Source organism: Carassius carassius, chromosome 19 (assembly GCF_963082965.1).
Source record: "Carassius carassius chromosome 19, fCarCar2.1, whole genome shotgun sequence".
Classification (NCBI taxonomy): Eukaryota; Metazoa; Chordata; class Actinopteri; order Cypriniformes; family Cyprinidae; genus Carassius; species Carassius carassius.
The window spans coordinates 16,977,793-17,001,733 of NC_081773.1; the positions used below are offsets into that span (position 1 = coordinate 16,977,793).

General features: G+C 38.3%; 3 protein-coding genes across 5 annotated transcripts; 1 reads left to right on the forward strand and 2 right to left on the reverse strand.

Annotated features, from left to right (window-relative positions):
• The first annotated feature begins 753 nt into the window (after positions 1-753).
• Positions 754-10,459, forward strand: ccnt2a (cyclin T2a). The gene is given in 10 exon segments (XM_059500011.1): positions 754-965; positions 1,600-1,681; positions 2,173-2,301; positions 3,424-3,484; positions 3,743-3,805; positions 4,032-4,077; positions 7,443-7,606; positions 7,700-7,770; positions 7,865-8,999; positions 9,002-10,459. Coding segments are annotated over 10 exon segments (2,097 nt in total). The 5' UTR covers positions 754-807; the 3' UTR covers positions 9,190-10,459.
• A 141-nt stretch (positions 10,460-10,600) lies between these two features.
• On the reverse strand, positions 10,601-18,780 carry map3k19 (mitogen-activated protein kinase kinase kinase 19). 3 transcript variants are annotated; one of them, XM_059500013.1, is made up of 9 exons: positions 18,673-18,780; positions 18,191-18,245; positions 17,320-17,401; positions 16,682-16,869; positions 14,224-14,267; positions 12,267-14,126; positions 11,888-11,989; positions 11,074-11,774; positions 10,601-10,733 (listed from the first exon to the last, which is right to left on the reverse strand). In XM_059500013.1, exons 1-9 carry the CDS (start codon positions 18,676-18,678, stop codon positions 10,643-10,645), a joined length of 3,129 nt encoding a protein of 1,042 aa, XP_059355996.1. In that variant the 5' UTR covers positions 18,679-18,780; the 3' UTR covers positions 10,601-10,642. The 3 variants fall into 3 exon arrangements, with proteins under 3 accessions (XP_059355996.1, XP_059355995.1, XP_059355997.1); XM_059500012.1 differs by having other exon boundaries at positions 16,682-16,890; XM_059500014.1 differs by lacking the exons at positions 18,191-18,245; positions 18,673-18,780 and adding an exon at positions 17,799-18,100 and having other exon boundaries at positions 16,682-16,890.
• Positions 18,781-19,015: 235 nt separating this feature from the next.
• LOC132094720 (uncharacterized) lies at positions 19,016-21,976 on the reverse strand. The gene is made up of 6 exons (XM_059499376.1): positions 21,857-21,976; positions 21,506-21,672; positions 20,851-21,032; positions 19,791-19,982; positions 19,419-19,573; positions 19,016-19,287 (listed from the first exon to the last, which is right to left on the reverse strand). Exons 3-6 carry the CDS (start codon positions 21,019-21,021, stop codon positions 19,062-19,064), a joined length of 744 nt encoding a protein of 247 aa, XP_059355359.1. The 5' UTR covers positions 21,022-21,032; positions 21,506-21,672; positions 21,857-21,976; the 3' UTR covers positions 19,016-19,061.
• Positions 21,977-23,941: the final 1,965 nt, after the last annotated feature.

The window sequence follows — 23,941 nt, forward strand, 5'->3', positions numbered from 1 at the left end:
CAGGAAAACTGCTGGGATGCAGATGCTTGGATTGACAAGTATGGTAAAGACAGTAAAGCAGTGGTTATTTCTCAGTGATTTTTTTTTTTAAATCAAATAAATCAATATTTTATATCTAAAATACTTATCTACATTTACATTATCTTCAGACCACATAAACTTTAGTGTATTGTTATATCTATTACCGAGATTTGTTTTAATTTTTTTAGGAGTGACAGTACATGCCCTTTCCACTTACCACTCCACTTTTCCATGACGTTCAGCTACTGTAACAAAGTATAATAAACGATGACGTATTAAAGGACTCTCTTTCTTGCAGGATAAAGTGATGTTAGGCACAGATTACCCATTTCCATTGGGGGAACTGGAGCCAGGCACATTAATTGAATCCATGGATGAGTTAGTTCACTAAAGGTAAGATAAACCGCTATCCATCTGTCTGTATGTCTGTCTGTCTGTCTGTCCGTCTGTCCGTGTTAAACAGTTGTCATAAAGCTCTCATTTATTTTCTGAAAAGAACAAATGTATATAATGAAATAGTTAGAATTATTTTTTTACTTATTATTATTATTATTATTATTATTAGCATTTCCCTTGATATCGTTGCCTCACACTCCATCCCACTAGGTGGCAGAATATGCACCAAAAGCTGGTTTGCCAACCACCATAAAACCTCAAAAGAAGAAGAAAGTAAACTACAGTTCCCAGCAGAAACTTGTGAGACGTACGTCAGAGACTGGACGTCGCGTGTACGTGACGTATGTGAAAATACGTGACCGTCGTTCTCTGTTCGTCTGCTGGACGGTAATGGCGGCGTGCCGGGGTTCATCGTCCAAATGGTTTTTTACCCGGGAACAGCTCGAAAACACCCCGTCCCGCCGCTGCGGAATGGAGCCGGACAGAGAGCTGTCGTATCGACAGCAAGCCGCAAATCTTATTCAGGACATGGGCCAGAGACTAAATGTGTATCCTTTAGACGCGCTGATCAACAGCATCAGGCCCGTTTCTGTCTCTCGCAGTGACTGGTTGTGTTGCCTTCACATCGATTATATCTATCTTTTTTTTTTTTTTTTGTAACTTACCACGAATATCTGTAATAACTGAACGCGACTGAAATTATTTGAGGTTGTCAATTAAACACCCTTAAGGTAGCAGCGCGCATTTAGTCTAGGACAGGCGCTTGCTGATTAATGTTAATGTTGTACAAGTGTTTAAAGTACGATTTGTATATGTACATATCATCTATATGTAGCATAATAATGAGCTAGTTGTACCTTGAATTTATGTTGTTTATGTTCAAGTAGCTCAGGCGTGTGAGAGCACGCAGCTCACGCGCATTTGTGATGTCAGGGGCACGCGAGCAGGCCGGTTACCGTAAATATTAAAGCCGCTCTGCACTACTAAACCATGTCAAGGTATGATTTATGTAAACATTTTGACGTTTGTTTAAAAATATTAGTATTGGTATTTCTGGCAACTTGTATCGGTACGAAATGCGAATACGTAAAGTGTTCGTAATACGTACGGATACGTAATACGTTCAGTCAGTTAATGGCTGAAGTTACGTAACCCTACGTTTTCCTTAACCCTTAACATCAGTTCTCAACTCACAATAAATACTGCCATTGTTTACATGCACAGATTTTATATGTACCACTCTTTCACCAAATTCCACAGAAATGTAAGTGTTTCCATCCACACTGCTTGCATCTACTACGTATACCCTTCTCAACCATATGAATATTCATGGACCTGTGCTTCCCCTGGAGTGTGAGAATGGTCGGTCTTTCAGTGCAACTGTTAATGCGGTTTCCAAAACGAAAGTGAAATAGATACGTTATAGGACTCTGTTAACCACCGCAATAAACCTGAGAACAAAATTCATTGGTTCCATGTGAATAACAGCCTAAATGAAATCTGTTTATTTAAAGCAATTGTGTCTCTTCAAAAGACTAAACTACACAAATAGGCTAGTTTTTAATAATCATTTTATGAACTTTAAGAAATCTTTCAGGCTACAATAAAAGTATCTTAATTTGTGTTTTGAAGAAGAATGAAAGTCTTGAATGAAGAGTGAATGATGACAGCATTTTCATTTTAAGCTAAATAACTTTTTAAAGTATGCTTACATCTTTTGACATGACCATGATATTTTTTTCCTTTCCTCTCCAGACCATCTCCCCAACCACATTATTTCTGGCTGCAAAAGTTGAAGAGCAACCACGGAAACTCGAACATGTCATTAAAGTAGCGCATGCGTGTTTAAACCCCCAAGAACCTCCACTGGATACAAAGAGTAATGTAAGTCCTAAGTATTATTATTGTTTTGTTATTTCTTCTTCAATTTCCTCAACCTTTTCATCACACTGGATAATTTCAGCTACACTTGCATCCATAAAAGTGTTTAGCTCCTGTCGCTACAGATTCAGTTGTCTCACTAGTCAACTCCAAACAACTTGACTTTGATTAGAGTTTTAACCGTTTTTAAAAATCTTGTCCTCACGTCTGTCACACACAGTGATTGCAAGTTTATTTCATCCCAAAAAAATAAAATGTCATCATTAACTCAACCTCTTGTTCCAAACCCATAAGATTTTTGTTCGTTCAAAACACAAATGAAGATATTTTTATGAAACATGACAGATTTTTTTTTGCCTCTATTTCAAGTATTCACCTAAAACTTTGATACTTCAAAAAGTAGATAGAGTGAGCATAAATCCATATGAATCAAATGATTAAACCCAAGTCTCTGATATGATCATATAAATGTGAATAAATTACATTTTAGATGTTGTGCACATATAAGCGTTAATCGGTTAAAGGAAGCTCAAACATGCATGATCTACCAATGAATGAGGTTTGATCTTGTGTGTCATGCAAGTTCCCCTGACCATATTTGAAAGTTTTGAATGAATTAACTTTCACTCGAGGGACAGAGATCCATTTCAAGAAATCCAGAAATATCTATTTACATTTGTTCTGAAGAAAAACTAATCTCATATGGCTCTGGAACAACATGTGGATGAGTAAATAATGGAGTTTTAATTTTTGAGCAAACTATTCCTCTAAGAATGACAGAGGGGAGACAGATTATATAAATGCCTCTGCTATTTCTTTCCCGTTCATGTGAATCTCACAGAACCCTTGACTCCCTTCGATTTCCAAGCAACACTGTAAATGAGGCTTACAAGTGAAAATAGACTAGTGAGACACTGACATTAGACATCCAGCATGTCAGTGCTGGGACAGAAATCTCTCTTGAATGAGAAAAATTGTCTTGAAAAAGACAAAATAGAAAATAATTGTGTCGCAAACAACTAATGTTGCCTGTAATTGGAAGAGTGCAGAGAATTCAGTTTATGGGTTGAAGATACAGAAAGACACATTACAAGCCTCATGTAATGATTGTCTATTGAACTTCAGGCATACCTCCAGCAAGCTCAAGAGCTGGTGATACTTGAAACCATAGTGCTGCAGACTTTAGGTAAGTCTATGAAAGGAGGTTTCTCTCAACTGAATATTAGAGTGGACATAGAAGACTTGCTGACAGTGGGTCACTTTTGGAGAAAAAAAAAAAAGTATTTGCCTGGCAAAGTTGTATCATCACTAAATCATGATTTTGAATGTTTTATTGCAAGAAACCAAATTGGTGTAACTAATGCCTGGTTATCTTTCATGATCCACAGGTGTTGATAGCAGTGTGATTCAGCTTTGAATGAAATTCATGTGCTTTATATTGCAGGCTTTGAAATAACAATTGAACATCCACACACTGATGTAGTGAAATGTTCCCAGCTAGTGCGAGGTATAGATTTTCCTTCATATGCTCTCTGCAACCAACTTTAGATATAAAACAGTGCTTAATATTTGAATCAAACTATTGGCTTTTGAATTATGGCTAAGCATGCAGTTCAGGGAGAGGTAAACCTCACTGTATTGAGGGTAAATGTGTCTCATTCTTACTTGCGTGTATAGTTTGACTTACTCTCATTCTTTTGCCATTCTCTCTCCCTCTCTGTTTACTTTCACAGCAAGCAAGGATCTGGCACAGACTTCCTATTTCATGGCTACCAACAGGTTGTTATCCAGAACCTCATTTGTTGCACTGTGACTGCACACTATAGCTTCCTTTACTGCAGGTTACCCTACCAGTGTCCAACGCCCTCCTTGCACCGGTGGCTACTGGGACGCCCCCCCTCTCTAAAACTTGCCCTCAGAGCAGGGTGGGGAGGGGGTTCGGTGGCACCGGCCCCGGTTGCAGTGCGGTGTATTGTACAGGGGGATCATTGTTGGCACAGAGGGGTTGAATGCACAATGTGAAGTGTAGTGGTGCTCTTGAACCTCACGTTTGCTCGGTTACAGAAGTGCATTTGTCTAAAAAAGACGCTTTGGTAGCCTGAATAGCAGCTAAAGATTACACAGATGTAAACATTACATAGAAGTCCTCACGGTAAGTACCCAGACCCCTTTGTTTTTTCCTATGATTTTGTTATTCTCAAAGTGATAATTGAACCTTTGTTTTAGTATTTCGTATTCAGACTATTTAGAAGTACTTTTTTTTTTTTTAATGCCTGAATTGTTTTTGAGATAGACATTTGTTGTGGTTCCGTTGTGATGTACCTGGTTTATTGCAAATTAACCCATTAAGGACCTGTTTAGTTTTCTTTTTTTTTTAATTGAAATAGCTGTTTTATTGGCTATGTATTTTTATACCAATTATAATCTTGAAAAATTGTATCAGGTGTGTTACAAAAGGTCCTTAAAGGGTGTAGTCGTCATTAATCAAATAGAAGATTTTTTTTGTTGTTTGTGTTTGTCCCTCATTGTGTAGTTATTTTTAAATCAGGTTAGCTGTCATTAGTGTTTGCCCCCTTGTTTGAATAGGGATACTTCAGCATTGTATACGATGTCTGAACATGGGACTAGAGCGGCATATGCTCAACACATGGTCTGCATATTATATGGCCATCAAGGTTTTTTTTTTTTTATTAAGTAGAGGCTGCTTTTCTTTTAGATCCTGATCGCCTATTGCTAATGCAGCTTATGAATGTTGCAGTTATTATTTGTTTGTCTTTGTTGCATTAGGATTTATAGGCTCCTCTTACCCCATGTCCAAACATTGATTCTGTTCTGTAGCACAGGGTTACCATCCAGCTTTGACTGAGGCTTTAGTTTAATGCTATTTGTCTCAAATGTCAGTACAACACTACTATGTTCAATGTAAGATTGTTAGCATATTTCTTCAGGGACTAATTATGTAGTTCTTATGCATTCCCTTTTCCCCCCTAGTAGAACAAGTAACTACCTTTCACATACTTTAAAATAGTAACATTGTTTTTTTTAAGATGTAGACAAGTTTACAAAGATTAAAGAACAAGCACTTGATGAGGCCAAACAGTCAGCCCTGCTTTGTTTTTATTATGTGGGCTGCAATTCTTATGTGGTAAATATGGATGGTAACCATATGCTTGTTTGCTTTATAGTTCCATATGATTGCTGACTGCAGGCTTTTATGGCTGTTATTGAATGTACAGTAATATGTCAATAGTATCAAATTTATCCTTGATTATGAGTAACAAACCTTTTTTTCTTTTTCTTTTTTGCTTGCACAGATTTTTTTTTTCACAAAGTAAATCTCATTTTATAGAATGTTTTTATGCTTTCTACTGCTATTCTAAATTTAAAGGGGTCATATGACGTTGCTAAAAATTTAAATTATATTAAAATTATTTGTATTTGGTGAAATGGAATGTGTTTATGCGGTTAAAGATAAATTATTATCATTATTTTATACATACTGTACATTTTTTCTTCTCTATGCCCCACCTTTCTGAAACGCATTGATTTGTACAAATCTCATCATTCTGAAAAAGCGAGGTGAATGCTAATTGTCCAGCTATGCAGTACGTTGTGATTGGCCGAATACCTTAAGCATGTGACAGAAATGTTACGTCCCTTACCATACTGTGATGCCGTGTGTCCCAGTGCTACGAGACAAATCCAATAAAACCCAATCTAAACGAGGCATTTGTTATAACAAGTGGGTACATAATTAATGATTACATAATTAATGAGTTATACTGTCTTTTTATGCATTGCATCATGCCACGTAAACACAAAACTATGCCTACATTTGTGATCTCAGAAATGACAAACAAGCGCTACCCTAAACTGCTCAAAACTCGTGTTTGAATCAGCAGAGGCATATCCTTTAAATATGAAAACGTACTTACAGGCTGTGAGTCAGTATTATTTGTCAAAACACTGCCATTGTAGGCTACTGGTTCAGAAAACAGTCCTCGTCCTCTATAAAATGCGCTGCACACATCTGAATATTTGGTTTGAGCCGTTCTGGAACAGTGTTGCAAATACAACTTAACCACTAATTTGTAGTTGTGTCCTCTTTTGGAAGACCAAACAAAGTAGCTTCACTTTCACAATGAAACACACAGTGTCTCCACAACATGGCGGCGGCGGCAACCACGAGAATAAAATGTATGCCTTTTTTCTTTGTGTGAACATTTGGGTGGTGTTATGCAAATCTTCCCACAAAGTGACGTAGACATGTGGAGGCGTGTTTAAATGAGGTGTTTTAGGAGGCTGTGAATGGGTCTTAACTTTTTTTAAACAATATCTCTTTGGTTTAGAGACTTAAGTCTTTGCAACTTTAGGGATTTTATCTATGCATAAACAGCTTGTAACACTCCAAAGGGAAAGGAAAACATGATATCGCATCATATGACCCCTTTAAAATGTAGGGATGATGTAATCAGCTGCTGATCAGAATTGGCTGATTGCACTCCGGCATCAGGCCTTATAGACAATTTCCTCTTATGCCAATCTGTGTATCTTTACATGGATAATTTTAGTTATCCTGCTTTTAAGGTTAATAAAAATATTGATTGGTGCTTCCCTTCTCTTGTTGGCTTTTGCCCTTTAGCTTGTACCCAATGTAAACTACTGAGCATGAACTGTAAATTTTTTTTAAGGAAAATAAACTTTTTTTGTAATGTCTGAATTGCAAAATGTTAATAAATTGCATGGTGCTAAATAAAGTAGTTTCTGAACTGTGCAGGTACATTTTTGAATTATGTTACTCACAACTGGGAAATATATTAGTGGCTTCAGTGCTTCCATAATAGCATTCTCTAGATGAGTGTTTCCAAAACCTGTCCTGGAGCCCCCCCTGCCCTGCACTTTTTGTATGTCTCCCTTATCTAACACACTGATTCCACTCATTAGTAGAGACTGCAAAAACTAAATTGGGTGTGTCTGATTAGGGTGATATACAAAATGTGCAAGGCAGGGGTGGTCCTCCAGGACAGGTTTGGGAAGCACTGCTCTAGATGTTCAAAAGTGCCTTCTATCTGCTTAGTGACTGATCATTTTGTGCTCTTTCTTTTTTGTCTCTTTTCTTCCTCCATAATGTCCTGCTCTTGCAGTCTGCACCTCACCACCTTCTGCTTGCAGTACAAGCCCACAGTCATCGCCTGCGTCTGCATTCACCTGGCCTGCAAGTGGTCCAACTGGGAGATCCCTGTTTCCACCGATGGCAAGCACTGGTGGGAGTATGTGGACAGCTCAGTTACACTTGAACTGCTTGATGGTAAATGGACATTCCTGTAAATTATAATGTTAGACTCATTTTGCGCTGTTTGCTTGTCACCCATGATTTATATTAATTAAAATTTTGTTGTAGAACTGACCCATGAGTTTCTGCAAATATTAGAGAAGACACCCAGCAGGTTACAGAGGATTCGTAACTGGAGGGTAAGTGATTAGAATAGATAAGTAAAGAATTTGGTTTCTTTACATTGGTTAATTTGGATAACACATATTTGTTGTTGTTGTTGTTTATTTCTAGGCTACACAAGCTGCTAAGAAGCCCAAATCAGATGGTCAAGCCTCAGACAGTGGCTCTTTAGCAGGACCGTCATTAACCCAGGACGTGGCCTTGATGGATGCCCTTCCCGGAGTTTCTAGAAATACAGCATTCTCCAAAGCCTCAACATCTTTCCCAGTGACCCTGCCAAGCAACTCAAGCAGCAGTCTTTCTCTTGATTCCATTGCCAACATGCAAGGAACCTCATACACTTATACCGCCCCCAGTGACTGGCCTAAGGACCAAGTGCACTCAGACCAGTATTCTGTCAAAGAGCTTCCCCCACACAGTTCTATGCATCCACACCGGCCTGATAAAAGTGCAGAGTTCAACCCTGCCAAACACGAACACAAGGCCAGCGGTGGGGTGAAGCACCAGGCCACGGCCCATCCTCCACCTGCAGCACCCACACAGAAAATGTCTCTTGACAAGTACAGGGAGAAACACGCTGCTGAGTTGGCTGTGCTGAAACGCAGGCAAGAGCAGCAGAACGTGGAGATGGAGGTCTATGGTGCTCAGACAGATCACCGCAAGCACCTGCCCCAACTGTCTCACGGGCAGCAGGGAGCAGGAGCCACCACTGCCTCGCCCCTGAAGATGAAGCTGCCTGTCTCTGGGCAGGACAAGCTCCAGGACAAACGCGAGAAAGGGAGCTCTTTAAAACTGCGTCTTCCGGTACCTTCCCAGAGTGAGAAGGGGGGATCAAGTAAGGAGGAGCTAAAAATGAAAATAAAGGTCTCCTCTGAGCGGCACAGCTCCTCAGATGAGGGTGCTGCAAAGAGCAAACATTCCAGCCCGCTTGTGATCAAGGAGAAACACAGAGACCACTCAGCCCATCGTCACCATCACAAACACAGCCACTCACACACACATAGTGGCAACGGCAGGAGCAGCCTTGAGGCACCCGCATCTGGTTCGGCCCTTCGGAGCCCAGTAGGTTCTGGCGGCGATGACACAAGCTCAACTTCCACTTCCTCACGCAAGAGAGTTAACCCTGAAGCCAGCCACAATCACCACTCCAAAAAGAACAAAAGCTCCAAAGGCAGTGCAGGTAGTTCCTCTCATTGTTCTTCTGTTCAGCAGTGTGTGTCATCTCACAGCTCTGTTCTTAACCTTCCCTTCCCCCTCCCCCTGTCACATACCAGGTGGGCTACGGACATCTCAGCACCCTAGTGAAACTGGACAGGAAACCAGTGGAGAGCCATGGCCCTGAGGGCGCCGGCCTAGCTAATGGCCAACACACAGACTGCAAAGATACTTTTGACACGCTTGAGTCGCTGTTAAGTGCCCAAGGAATGGACTCTTGAACGATAGGAAAGAAAAGAAAATATAAAAGAAAATCAAGCATAGATTTCATTATTAGGAAGAGGAAAAAACAGGAATGTGAAGATTGAGAAAGGAAATAAAAAATACTTCCCGATCTTCTGGCAGTTCGGATCAGTTTCGCCATCTCTGAATAACTGCTGCTTTCCTCAGTATTCCCTCACAAGCAGTCTGTATGAATATGTGAGCCAGTATATGAATGTCAGGGCCATTATAGTAAAAGGAAAAAAAAAACCTTATCATGATAAAAGCATAACGAGTGATGAAAGTTTTTGCCACAAGAAAATTTATAAGACTGAAAGCACCCTCTAAAATGACTGAGGCTTCTCTCGTTTGATAAAAAAAAAGTAGAAGGAATGCAGAATCAAGATTTAAGTTCCATAGTTCCTTGAATGTTTATTTGTTTACTTTTCCCTCATCTGATACCTTCTATGTGAGCATGTTAATAATGAAAGGGATGAGATAGTTGTTTACTGATTGTGAAGAAAAATGTACATACATTCTCGTATGTTAAAAGCTGTACCATAACTTCTCAGGTTTGGAGCTGCTTGTAAAAAAAAATATATATATATATATATATATATATATATATATATATATATTGGGGTAGGGGGGTTTTTGTGACTCAGTGTTAGAATTTATCACATTGGCAATTCTAGCGCTGCCTTCCAGTGATGTGCTCTAGAACTGGTGTTCCATGTTGCTATCAGGAGAGGGTAAACTAGCAGGCAATCCACACCCTGCCAATTACCTGGCATGTTGTCAAGGGCCATGCAATTTGTACCTTTTTTTGAACTTCAAAATGACCTTAAGCTGGATGCCAAAGGCTGTGCCTCAAAAAGTATAGTTCTATGAAGTTTACATAACCTTCGCTGTGAAGTGCATTTTATATATTTCTTGGCTTGAAGCAGTAGCCTTTAATAAATGACCAGAAACATATGTGAGCAAAAGGAGATTGAGTTCATTAACACAGTACTGACCCAAAGAGATCTGGGCTTTCACAGGCCCTTAACATTATTTCTGAATACGGATGAATGGTTTTCATTTTTTATTTTATTTTTTTTATATATATACTTTTTAGTGTGAAGATATTGGTAAATGAGGCCAGCATTGTAAAATCATCATTTTACTATGGATCGCTGAATTGCAGTTAGATAAGGCAAGTGCAAACCCTGGCATTTTTTTTTTTTTTTTTTGTCTTTTCCCAATTTTATTTAGATTTAATAATAAATTCCATGGTTTCCACTACCCTAACCTCAGTCTTTATGTGATCATTTATTGCATTAAGAACTTATTGGCACATCTGTCAAATAACTATTTCCAGATCTTCACTATTATAAATAACATTTTCTCCATGTTAAATTGTTGCCTCACAATGTCAGTTTGTTTTGTATCATTGTTTTTAAAAGTCACTTTTTGATTTGGTGAATTAAGTTTTCAGTTCATTGTCCTACTGCAGCCTTGGCTGTGATGAGAGATGAATGCATGTCTTAACATTTCCTCTGCTGAAGGTCGTTGCTTTGGATCTCTGCAAAGAGGAAAATTGTTTCACTGTTATATGAAAAAGGATAATGTGTGGATAACTTACACCATGTCTACACCAGATCCGAGCAGCACAGTGCAAAAAACGACCACAGAACCCTTTATAATCAGTGACACTGGATGTGGCATGACAAATCCCCCACAGTAAACTGATGCCTTGTTCTATTTATCATGTACTGAAAACAAAGTTTAACTGATGTTTAATGGTCACTTTGTCGCATCCGGTGTAGACAGTATTAGACTACTAATATACAAAGAACTAAAAATAAAACATTAGCACAAAATATCCAGAGCAAACCTTTAATTTCTGAGTAAAAGAAAATTACCTGGTTAGGCAAGCCTTGACAAAGCCTTTTGCATGTGTACTGAAGTCATCTGTCAGAGATGGCATTAAGCCCTTTTGAGCCCCAATGTAAAAGAGGGCTGCTATCTTGTTCATGTGAGCGAGGGGTGGCTTTCCTGTGGCCATTTCATACACGGTGCAGCCAATGCTCCAGATGTCTGATTTTCGTCCATGACCTGTCTCACTTATCACCTCTGGTGCCATCCAGTATGGAGTACCATGCACAGACTTCAGAAGGTCACTCTTACTTCCAGCTGAAGTCTGAAGACAGCTAAGACGGCAAGCACAACCAAAGTCGATTAGCTTGACCACTCCATTGGGCATAAGCATAATGTTGTTCCCCTTCAGATCTCTATGGATGACCCTATTAGCATGAAGATAGGCAACACCTTCCAGAATTTGTCGAGTGTATAGAACAAAGACCTTCTCTGGCAAGGGTCCAAACTGGCTCAAGATGTTTGAGATGGAGCCCCCTGGAACATACTCCATGAAGATGCTAACAGCATTCTCACAGAGAGCTGTGCCCAAGAAACCAACAATGTTAGTGTGATGAAGGGTCTTGAGAAGATCCACTTCTCTCTCCAGGCGTTCATACTCTTTTTCTGCCATCTCTGAAGTTGAAGCATCCAGTGCCACTTGTTTTACTGCAATCAGCTGACCTTGACTGGTTAGCCCACAATACACCTATGAATAGTAATATAAAATAAAATGTGAAAGCTTTACATTGGATTATACTTGGAGAACTTTACGTTAAAGCTAAGAAGGGTGCTTTAAAATTATTGCATTGAAATGCTTACTGTTCCATAAGCTCCTTTACCCAGAACCTCTCCTTTTGTCCATGTGATGGCATCATCTGAGCAAGATCCATTGGTGTAATGCAGTTCACCTGAGGATGAACCCTGATGGACAACAGAAACTCAATGTAATGGCCCATAAAATAGCACAGGGGTAGCCAACCCTGTTCCTGAAGAGCTACCATTCTGCAGATTTCAGCTCCAACCCAGTCAAACACATCTAAAGCAGTTAATCAAGGTATTCAGCGTTAGTTTTACCGTTATAACTTCATAAATTACAGGTAAGCATGTTAAAGCAGGGTTGTAGTCTGAATTCTGCAGGAAAGGTGCCATCTAGGAGCAGAGCTGGTTGATGAACAAGTGGAATATGTTAGAATGTTACCTCATTTAATAACATTCTAAATCTCGAAGGCACATTATGTTTGAACTCTGTGCTATATTCCTTTTCAGTCTTGAGTGTTTCAAAATCTCTTCTCTCGAGTGAGATCAACTCGTCTGCCAAAGACCTCAGCAAGTCATCTGTGAGAGGTCCATCGCCAACCTCATCTAGAAGGCTGTGGTACACTGGTGAGACTGTTCCGTCACTTGTCCAGGTATTGATAAGAGGCTGTGATGGCAATTTGGTTTCGTGTAATATTTCAGGTTCACTTTTGGCACCTGCATCAATTGGAGTTTGTTCTTGATGTATTATTTCCTTTATGAGAGTTTTGGATACAGTGTTGGAAAGTACTTCCTCAATCACTGATAGTATGGAAGTATGTTGTCTCTCTGCGCTTGATAATTCCCTTCCATCTCCCTCGATGTGCATTTTGGATATATTCAGCTGGACTGCTGCACAAGCAGAAGTTAAAAGGACATGGCATTTATTCTCTGAAGAAGGTGGGTTTTTCCTTATTCCTTTGTTAACAGTATCCCTCCGCTTGAGTTGCCTGTGTTTAGCTCGACTGGATCTTTCTGATTGAGCTTGTTTCCTTCGGTTAACCTCCACTGTTTTTTGGCCCTTCAGTTTTCCATTGGTTTGTCTTTTAACTTGAAGTGCTGTATGGACCTGTCTGGTTCTCTCTGCAGAACTGTCTACTCTAAGATTTTCATAAACTGGAGTTGCAAACATTTCGTAGATTGCTGGACCTTCATCTCCCTGACTGATCTTCAGAAACATGTCGTTGTAAGTGACATAATCCACAGCAGACCTTGTTCGCTGTACTGGTCCTGTTCCTGGCTTTTTGGATGCTTTTGCACCTCTTAGATCTCTGAGAAGTTGGTTTTGGCTGTTACCGCTTAGTTTCTTGTCATCACTCAACTTCATGTGTTGAAAAGGTTCAGAGACCCCCCTTGCTGTTGGGGCTTCATGTGCAGTTTTTTTACAAGGTGCTCTTGGCAAATATTTGCTGTTAGACTCTCCTGCAATAACTAGGCTGGTGGGTTTACTTTCTCGGAGTTGCACCTTTGAGTGAATTGGTGAATTTATCCTATTCCTTGTGGTTTTAACAGAACTTTGTTTTCTGTGTGCCAGAACATTGAATGACTGATTTGTCTGAATAGATGTTTTGCCTTTACTGTCATTTCTTTTGATAATCTTAACGGGTTTGTTCTTTTCATGTGGAGTGTGTTCTGCTACATCAGTATCCACAGTAGAGCGATGCTTCTCTCCTGAAATAAAATGGGATCCTCTGTCTATAGGTTGTGTTTGTCTGATTATGCTTTGGGGCTCTTCAGAGACAGAGCAGCAGTCCATATTTGGGGACTTCCTCAGAAATTCCCGTGAGTTTTCAGTTGTTTTAGTAGACTTGCATATTATTTCATCCTCGACATCCCTGGCAGTCAATGATTTGATAGATGTATAGCCTTTCTTGTTGTCTGAAGTTATATCTTTTCTACTATTGTGTATTACTGAACTGACGAACTCCTGAAAATCCAAATAGGTCCCTAGTTCCAGATTAAGGGATTTATCTAAGCCCCCATGAATCTTTTGTGTATCTTGAGGCACTGTCTCATCCTCTTCTTGGCTACTACTGCTGCAGGAGTTGCTCTCTTCACTGCCAGTTCTGGTGCCTCTGGATCTTCTGGAAGACGGCCTGGAGATCCTTTCCAGTCTTCTCCTGGATTGTGATGAGATGGGCAATATACTACTTTGTTTTAAGAGCAGTGGGTGCTCAAGACTTGAACGTGCAGAGCCATTCCTATATATATTATCCAGCGGAGCAAGATGTTTAGGTGACTTTGAACATAGAGTAGGTATTGTCTGGAAATCCCAGCACAACATTCAAAATGGTATTAAAGGCATGAGTTTTTGTATTTGTTGAAATTAGAAAAAAATATATATAATAATAATTCCTCACCTTTTGTCTGCTATTATCATCCCCTGTGTTAACACCTCCAAGTCCTGTAGTTAATTAAAAACTTTTATTATATGCCTTTCATATGACAACCTTGTCAACAGTGCTTTTCAGTCATTACAATCAGTTGAACACAGATATTAAAAATTAAAAGTTGAGTTACTTCCAGAGACCTGAACTAAGGGAATGTGTCCTCGCTTTTGGTGACACAGCAACCATAAGGCAAGATATGTTTGTTTGAAAACTACCCCTTGAGCATCCTGTAATCCTCTCCCTAATGGATTTTTACAAAGTATTAGTGACGGTCTCTTCTAATGCATGGTCTTCTGATGACAAAATACCCTAAGTTCCCACATGCATAGACACAGCTGATCGGGTGAGGAGACAGCTGTGGAAGCTCTCCACAGGCAAGCTTCTGGGGTAAATGTAGCCCTGTCAGGATTATGTTCTCTAAAATGGTGAGTTCTTTACTCTCTTATAATCCATTCAGTTTTCTAACTGAAATGCAAGCTCCTGGCAATATGAGTAGATGTATCCCTGATCACAGACTAACCTAATAACAGACTCTAGATAACAAATATGATCAACACTGGCACTACTTCCCTTCTTGCTTCTTATGTTACTTGTAGATGTTTGGAAACTCTTACAGTCTCATCAGAAAGAGCAGTTAATGCTTGATTGCTTTGGCACTGGGAAACCACTGAGACTAGGTACTGGGGCAAATAGTGAGATATTTGATTATTTACTAATAAACTAGTGTTTTCTGAGTCTGCGTCGCAAAGATGAAGTTGCCGAGCCTGACTTGTCATCTCCTCATTAGACACGCCTTTAGAGAGAAGTGCATCTTTACAGATTATGATTATAATTAAAGAGTTTTTGTTTTTGATTTATATTATTTTAAGTAGTCGTTTAAAGCTTTCTATAGATATATTTATCATGTCTGTGAGGCATGTTTTCATTGAGTTTCAGTTAATTTTTCTACTACTGTTAAAGACGAGATGGCAGAAAGCACATCATGTTTGTTTTCTTTATTTTATAAAAGCGCAACGTTTTGTTGATTTATTATGAGTGCACACAAATAAAAGTAGACCCTTTGCAGTTACGAATGATGTATTACTTTTACCTTTAAGAGCAAAAATGACGGCTTATCCACTGAAAAAAATGCAAGTGATCATGCTGTCGCCTCCATGTCCTGAAGCGTCTAGGCAGAAACTATTGGATACAGCGCACATTTATCTGGGACTAATGTTTAAACGTTGTTATAAGTTTGAACTGTTTTATATCTATAGATTTTATTTTAGGCAAGTCGTGATGATTTGAGAAGGCTAAATTTATCAAATACAGGCTCACCGCTTGATCGTTACTTAAAAAAAAAAAAAACGTAAAAATCCAAACGTTTTTCAAAATTAACTTAAAAAAAACATAACGAAATATAATCACTTCACTATAACATACAAAACTAAACTATTTTAATAGCTGAAACAGTAGTATAAGCTGTTTAGGGACTGTTTAGCTGTTCAAATCAGACACTAGAGCATCCCTTTATTCAGAGACTGTGGAAGATCTGATAACAATCCATGTAGAGGGGCCAAGTCTGGAAGATTTTGATGCTAGAGAGAGTGTGGCCAGCTGGTTTAGCCAATGCCAAAGATCAAGAAGGCTCTAGTGTCAGAAGCAATTAAAACACTTAATTCAGATTTTCTTTTTATTTCATTTATCTTGCAATGTTTTAAGTTTAAATTTTAGCTCAGTGAAGCACTTTAAACACCAACACTTTTTCATTGTTACCTTTCTTGTAGAATTGTGCTTCAAATAAAGAACTTTGTTTTCCAGATTGTTAATTAATCATTTAGGCTACAAGTCAATATTGCCCATATCGACAGCGATATATATAAAAAAAAAGTGAACTTGTAAAACTGCGGTGTTAAATATGATGCGGTCAAAAATTTGGATGCACTTCACTTTTGTGCTGGTGCACCTAAGAAAAAAAGTTAGGCGCACCAATGCAAAAAGTTAGTCTAGAGCCCTGAACATGGTTATTGTGGTTGTGAATCCACAAACACTTTTGTACATCCTCGCACACCCAGTCTAGATAGCATGCAGTTTTACTAAAGGCTAGTTCACAATACACTGGCAGACGCAGACCAGCGATGAGAAACATCAGATTACAGTAGAGTTTAGGCATTCTGCGACCCACAGCAACAGATGCCGACAGGGGAAACATTGATTCGACTAAACTTGATAAACATGTCTTTTGGCATCTATCGGTGCAATGTGATACAGCCTTAACAAGTGGAGCCAGTTACATTTTTGGCTGACTGTGTTTGCTGATTCACTGAAATCTGTCAAACTGCATTACAGGAAATGCATGTATGTGCATATTTCTGTATGTATCTATTCATCAGTGTCATTTTTTAAATAAAAGCAAATTCTTTCACAATAAACAACTTTCTATACTTACTATTATGAATGTTAGTCCGTGCTTGCAGCAGCACACTTGCATCAAGAAGAGGGTCCATTAGCACTGGTGCTGACTTACTGAGCTGAGTGACATGAGCAGCAGGAAGAACAGGTATTGAGGAAGAAGTCAAACTGACTGATGGATGCAAGGACCTTATTTTGCCCCAGTCTTTTCTGTTGTTCCATAAGCTAGGCAAGGATGATGTCCGACTAAGTGAAAATTAATTTACATTAGCATGTTCACATTCTTCAAAGCATTTAAAAATGAGCTCTTTTTTCTCTTTTTCTACATGCTGAATGTTTATTTGCAGTAAGTGCAGTTAAATCTTCTTTGGACAAGTTCTCCTCTCTTTCTCTCTAATACCCCTAGTATTATGCTGACAACGGCTCGATCCTGTAACTGTACTCCTCTGTACAGTCTTTGTGTAGAAATGAGAGAGAGCCACTGAATGGACATGAGGTTTCATGCAGGCAAATTGTTTGTGAGGTCTGTTTGTGAATGTTATGTTTACACAGCTGCTGTTGGTGGTGTTTAAGTGTGATTTGTTGAATTGTGATTGGATCTCTTGTTTATCTACTTGCTAATTTTTATTTGATGAGGAAGCGATGAATGGGTGTGTATGCAGTCAGCTGGCTAACCTGCTTTGCTTCCTCTCGTCTCTGCCATCTTGGCTGATGTCTATCTTTGGCTCCATCCAACCCTCAAAGCAAATCCTGTTATCTGCAGACACACAGCCAAATACACTCTGGGTGAAAAGGGTAGATGAAAAATGGTCATGTAAAAAAAAAAACTGATAACACCTATATTACTGAAGGAGAATAAGATAAGATGATTGATATATATATATATATATATATATATTTTTTTTTTTTTTTTTTTTTTTTTTAATGCCAGAATATATATATTTTTCAACATTTATTAAAAAAGAAAATTTGGAGTAATGACTACTTAAAATTCAACTTTGTCATCAGGAATAAATTACATTAAAAAAAAAGAAAACCGTTTTGATTTGTAAACTGTCTTTCAAAAACATTAAAAAATCTTAAAGACCACAAATCTTTGAACTGTGCATATATACAGACACAGCTTGTAAACTAAATATATATACAAAATGTACCTTTCACAAAGTCAGTCCTCTCTAAATTAGCCCAAGCTTCAGTGAAACCAAATGTTTTACAGTTCCTGTGAGTCTTGCATAATCCTTATCTGTGAGAGTCAGAGGTTCTCTGTGGATGACTTTTGTGTCGTCTGACTCATTTGAAACCGAGGAGCCCAAAAAGCAGAGTCAGACACACCCCTCATATTGTCATGGATTCTCTGAGGGACGGGCTGAGAGTCTGAGACTACTCTTTGTGTGTGTGTTTGAGGGTGGTGGAAAAGGTTGCCAAAGCTTTTGAAAGCCCGGTGGACACAGAGAGTCGCTGTCTTGAATGATCCTGCAGGTGTACCACTAACACTGTATTCTGTCTTCTAGGTTTAACAATGCACAAGTCTAGTTGTTTGACTGACCTTGGTGGATATCTGCATGATCCTTTTGTGCCATGATAATCTCAGCTAAATCCTTCTGCAAAAAATAAAGTTCAGTAAAGGAAAGGTTATCAATGACACAGCTGGTATACAGCAAGAAACAAAAGTTTTGAGGTTGGGCGTCCCTTACAATAACCTTTCACAGAATCACACATGACTAATTCACCTGTTGACTACTGACCATCTGGAGATGGTCTATTGAGTCAGATAACACTATCATTAGCCAGCTGTGATGCCTGTGACCAAGACGCAGCCAAATGAAACGCCATGAAGGGTTTAATCAAAACATTTCAGAGTAAATACACTACATTTAATTGGCTTTGCATTTACAATCCCACTGAGCCTTTTTTATTATTTGACTCTGTTTATGCTGTCGTTATGTTTGTATGTGCAAACGGATTTCTGCAAGACACACTGCCAAGATTCATTGTATATAATGAGCAAGAAGTGTGAGAGCACCTGACCTTCATCCCATCTGAATCTGCTGTGCAACAGCCACGTTTAGGAGAGCAGCTGGGGAGTACAGGACTCGTTGGCCGATAACATGTGTCCAGGCATGTGAATATTGTTTCTCCAAAAATACAATACAAATACTAAAATAAGTCATCGCATTAAAAACATAAACAGGTTTCTAATGAATTGCACTACAAATAAATGAATGTTTTGTCTTATAAAAATGTTTAAACAGTGGTATAAAGTCTATAAACAGTGTTTTGAGAATTAGATGTTATAACGGGTATTGCTGCTGGTACCATTGCATTCACATGCTTGATAATTAACTTCAGTGAAAACACTGATTGGACAACATATAAAATATGAAATTATTATACATAATGTACATCTAGTCCATGGTTTATGAAGATAAAATAATTGTTTTATCCACCTTATTACATTTACCATTTACTGCACTTTTACAGAACAGCTTACTTCCACATTGCAAAATAAAATGAATATATAGTATTTTACCTGTTTGCATTGAAGAATCCATTATATGGAAGAGTTTTTCTTTCTTGGTGCTCTTGATATGAGAAGCGTACCACAAAGCAGTATGACCTCTTCCATCAAGGATCTTCTTATCACTGGAAATCAGAGGAGGTGGATTTGTGACCAACATTCATCTTAAGTTCCATTTTACTGTTATATTTTGCATTTCCAATTAAAAGCCAACAAGGGATTGACCAGATTAAGTTGAAATGTTTTGTTTCCTTACACTGGAAAAGACATAAGTTCCTTCACCACTTCCACAGGTTGATATTCCCATGGTGTCTCAAATCCTTCAAATAGATCCACATCCCTTACAGCCAGCATCAGTGGGGTCAGTCCATCTCTGTTCTGTTTATTTAACTCCAACAAGTCTGCCTGGACCTGTAACAGACAAACAACATAAGCTTTATTTGTGGTAATTACTCCAGCCATTGCCTGAGGTGAGTGTAAAAATATCTCACTCTCACATGACAGGTGGCCAATACTGATCCATCAGAGAACTCCCTATGGAGTCTACCCTGCTTCGTGGGAACCTATGGTTGATATCGCATTACTAACAGTCAAAGTGCAAGTGGAAGTTGAAGTCTGAGCTGCTCACCATCAGGTCCTGTAGACAGCAGAGGTCTCCCCTCCAGGCTGCTAGTGAGAGCTGCCTCTGATGGGGTACGTCTCTGATCATAGCCGTCAACAGCTCTCCCTTGAGTGCTGGTTGACTAACATGAAGAGCTGTCTGATTGCTATTGTTACACAGTGTAGCATCGGCTCCTCCTTTCAGAAGGAAATGCATAACCTGTGTTCAAAATATGTCAAAAGCAATGTATCCGAATTATTACAATGTTAATGAACCAGGTGAATGATAGGTTTATGATATTTAAGCAAAGTGAGTTCTGACATTACGATTTCAAGTGTGATATTGCTTTTATTCAACAATTCATTAAGTTAATACTGAGTAATCTACATTTTAGACAGTATTGGCTGTTAGTTTGTATGTTTTTGCTCTGCTAGCGAAAATAATTCCAAAATAATGTTGCAACTTCTGAGCAAGTGCTATTAAGCTGTGAATGAATCAGACATTTTTAACCGATCAATTGAGTAAATGATTCAATGACTCAAGAGAAGATGCCCCCTATAATTTAATTCACTATTCCCTACATTACTCCACTATTATAGTCTACTGAATGAATTTTAAATGAGTTAAAAAAAAATTTATTTTTACCAAATTCAGATACTGAGTGTATTGGAAGTGCTACAGACATGGGAAATTATTCGTGGGACACTCATCGGATTATGGAATTGAATGAGTGCACTTGATAGTGTTGTCGCCACATAGTGGTGAAACATTGTAACATGAAGGAAGATTGACTACAAAAGATTCCCTGTAGTACAGACACACACAAACACAGAAAAAAAAAACAATCCAAAGCCCCTATTGGACTCTATATCATTACTCTTAAAACTAACTGTTGTTTGATGCATAATGCAGCAATTCAATCAAGAAAGCAGGAAGCAGTAGAAAGTAGCTACTACAGTAAGTGAAACATTATGCCCATTATTGTAATCAATATATTAAACCCCTATTACACTACATTAGCTTTCCTACACAGAAGTCAACTATAGTTTCCACTTTGTTTTGATCGTATCACCCATTTGTCTCATACCCTAGTAAGACCCATCCTGCAGGCAGTGATAAGAGGAGTGGAGCCCCATGAATCATGAGGCAGGTCAATCTCTTCCCAGGTGTAGACTCCCTGCTCCAGTCCCAGAGCCACAGCCTCAAGCTCGTCCTTCAATAGCTGCTCCACAAATCTGCTTCTTTCATGTTTATTCATGCTCCAGAGTTCTGGCAGATGCACAAACACAGAAAATTAGCTGCTGTTCTGATGCACTAACTGTAATGAATGCCGTCTTCAATATTCACAGCATGCACAAGAACTGCTTTGTTGCCCCCATGTGGTTGTGTTTATGATGAAGGAAATGCATAGTCTCAGTACTGTATTTTTTAAAGATATTTGTATATCTTTAATAAATTGTCAATGTTTGCTTTTGAAGTTATTGATTAGGACATTTTCCCTTAAGTAACTTTCTGCATAATTTACTAATAAATGTAATATTAGTAGACAGTAGAAATTACTAAATGACCATGCATTCACTGCGTAAGAAAAGCAAGCCCCTATAAACTAATAATCACTATTCATAATGCATATATCAGCATAGAACTTTCCAAGAAAAATAAAATATTTGTTAAACAATAGTTACTAAATAAGGAAATGAAAAGTATTTTCTTTTGCTTATGTTTAAACAAGCAAGACTCACCTGTGTAAGCAGTTTGTTACTTCTCTGGACTGAAATGTTTGAGTTAAATGAAGTTAAATTAGTTCCTGTGTTTGCGTCCTTGTCTTTTAAGGGTCAGTCCTTTGTCTTCATTGCACATTTGCCTGAAGCAGCTTTGAGTTTACAGCCTGTTGCCAAGGAGACGCCAGCTTTGGCATAAAAACAATGAGCTCACCATGAGACCTTTGTTTTCGTTTCAAAGGGGAAGTGTGCAGAAATGTCCACATGAGCATTTGCATTTGGTTGTTATGATTATATATATATATATATAATTATAATAATTATATAATTGCCATTCATTCATTTATAGTGTTTGCCACCTTATTCACAAACCTTATATCCCAGTCAGCATATAAGTTGTCTCTTGTAACCTCTTTGCACTTGTGTTGTGCCGAAGCTGTCCTGGGAGTCATTCTGTGGGAGATTCGGTTGCATTGATTGACCTTCACTTGAACCAGAGTCCTTCATAGACAGAATTACACAGCAGTTTTCTAAAGAATCACTGTAATGATCCACATAATTGATCGTGATCTAAATGAATCTTTGCTATACCTTTTACAGTACTTACAGGAACTCCATTCAATTTTACAGTTGGCTGTAATACTTTAGATTTAACATTTTAGTTTAGACAATATAACAAAAAAATACAAGACTTGAACAACCTCGAAGAACTACACGACCTCTAGTGTTCACTGCTGATATGTTGTTGATGTTGTAAACAATAGCTTTGATTAAACTGCTTGAGGGAAAAAACTTAAACATTATCTAAATGTGTGTGTGTGTGTGTGTGTGTGTGTGTGTGTGTGTGTGTGTGTGTGTGTGTGTGTGTGTGTGTGTGTGTGTGTGTGTGTGTGTGTGTGTGTGTGTGTGCGTATGTGTGTGTGTGTGTGTGTGTGTGTGTGTGTGTGTGTGTGCAGGGGCGTCATGCATTCATGATTTTTGAGGGGGCACATTTTTTTTTGGGGGGGGGGGGGGGGGGTCGGGGGTATAAGTCATTCTACGAAAGCACTGTATAACTGATATAGGCTTATTTTTTATTTATTTTTTTCCTTTTTATTCAAAACAATTTCAAACATGCTTAATATATCAGGAAATATCTCGTTTCTCAAATATGTGTAGGTAAACGCGTTTTGCACCTTTATAGATTGCTATTTGATCAATATATGGAAATGTAGTGTAATCTATTAACTACACATAAAAACCTGACTTTTTACTTAAGTGCCATATCATGCCATAAAATATTTTTAATACGACTGAATTTGCATTTAATGTAAATTTTAATAACAATATTGTAAGATACTTATTTTAACACTTTCATTTTACAGAGAGTAAAGAACATTTACATTATCAAAAAACATTTTCATTCAGTCTAGCCAGAGTTCAGGCACTCTCAAAAACTCCCATTAAAATCACTGAAGCACTTTACATTATGAAACGAATATCTTACTTACATTCGTACGCACATCTGCACTTTTTGTTGTTTCTGATGAGAGAATTCGCTAAATAATTCAGTCAGCGAGCAAGTGAACAAAACACCGCGTTTCAGTGATGACTCTTCTGGACGTCTCTGATTGGCCATTGCATCCATAAGCTCAACAGATTAGTTTCTGATTGGTTATCATGAAGCGTTGTACGAACGCGTCTGTCTCTGGCTCAGCGCCAGCCAGCGAACGCAGATTTGAATTTAGCAGCTGATGATGTGCACTGAACGATCTAATCACACCGCTGTGATTGTATCAAATATATAAAAAATATTATTCTGCAATTTTTTTTTCGTTTCGAAGCTGCATTTAAAATCCACTTGGCTCAGAAATCTGAGGGGGCACGTGCCCCCTCACTTCGAATGGGCACGACGCCTCTGTGTGTGTGTGTGTGTGTGTGTGTGTGTGTGTGTGTGTGTGTGGAAAAGCAACTGAATAGAAATGTTTAATTCGTTTACAATCGCATAATTGATATACTATATAACTGTTGAATTCCATTTAAAAAACTATCACTGAATGCAAAAAAAAAAAAAATTAAATAAACAAGCGGTTTGTTTTATCACTCCAGCAGGAAGTGTTTGTTTGGAAAATATACTTTTCCTATCAGTAGCAATATAAATTATTTAGACTAGTCGTGTTATGTTTTTTTTAAGTCTAGCATTTGCTTTGTTTACATGTAAAGTTATATGTTTATGTTTTATAAAGCATTATGATGACATCATGATGGCGCATGTGACTACGTCAAATAAAATATATTTTGCAATGGTGTTGTTGATTTCTTAGTTTTATTGCTTTTTTTTGGGGGGGGGGGGTTGATATGTAACAAATACAACATAAGCATAATTATACAAGGTTACAGATTTTTTCATGCACCATGTAACAAAATGCACTACAAGACAGAACACAAAATATGAGACTTGTCACAATAGACACAATT

What these genes read in the sequence shown, in the direction of transcription:
- map3k19 (XM_059500012.1), bottom strand. An exon ending in TCATGCAGATATCCACCAAG is followed by an intron (nt 17,402 to 18,190) that starts GTCAGTCAAACA and finishes GTGTGTCTGCAG; the next exon opens with ATAACAGGATTTGCTTTGAG. An exon ending in ATGATAATAGCAGACAAAAG is followed by an intron (nt 14,127 to 14,223) that starts GTGAGGAATTAT and finishes TGGGATTTCCAG; the next exon opens with ACAATACCTACTCTATGTTC.
- LOC132094720 (XM_059499376.1), bottom strand. Translation starts at nt 21,021, where the DNA reads ATGAATAAACATGAAAGAAGCAGATTTGTGGAGCAGCTATTGAAGGAC. An exon ending in GCAGGATGGGTCTTACTAGG is followed by an intron (nt 19,983 to 20,850) that starts GTATGAGACAAA and finishes TTTTGAACACAG; the next exon opens with GTTATGCATTTCCTTCTGAA. An exon ending in GAACTTATGTCTTTTCCAGT is followed by an intron (nt 19,288 to 19,418) that starts GTAAGGAAACAA and finishes TCTGATTTCCAG; the next exon opens with TGATAAGAAGATCCTTGATG.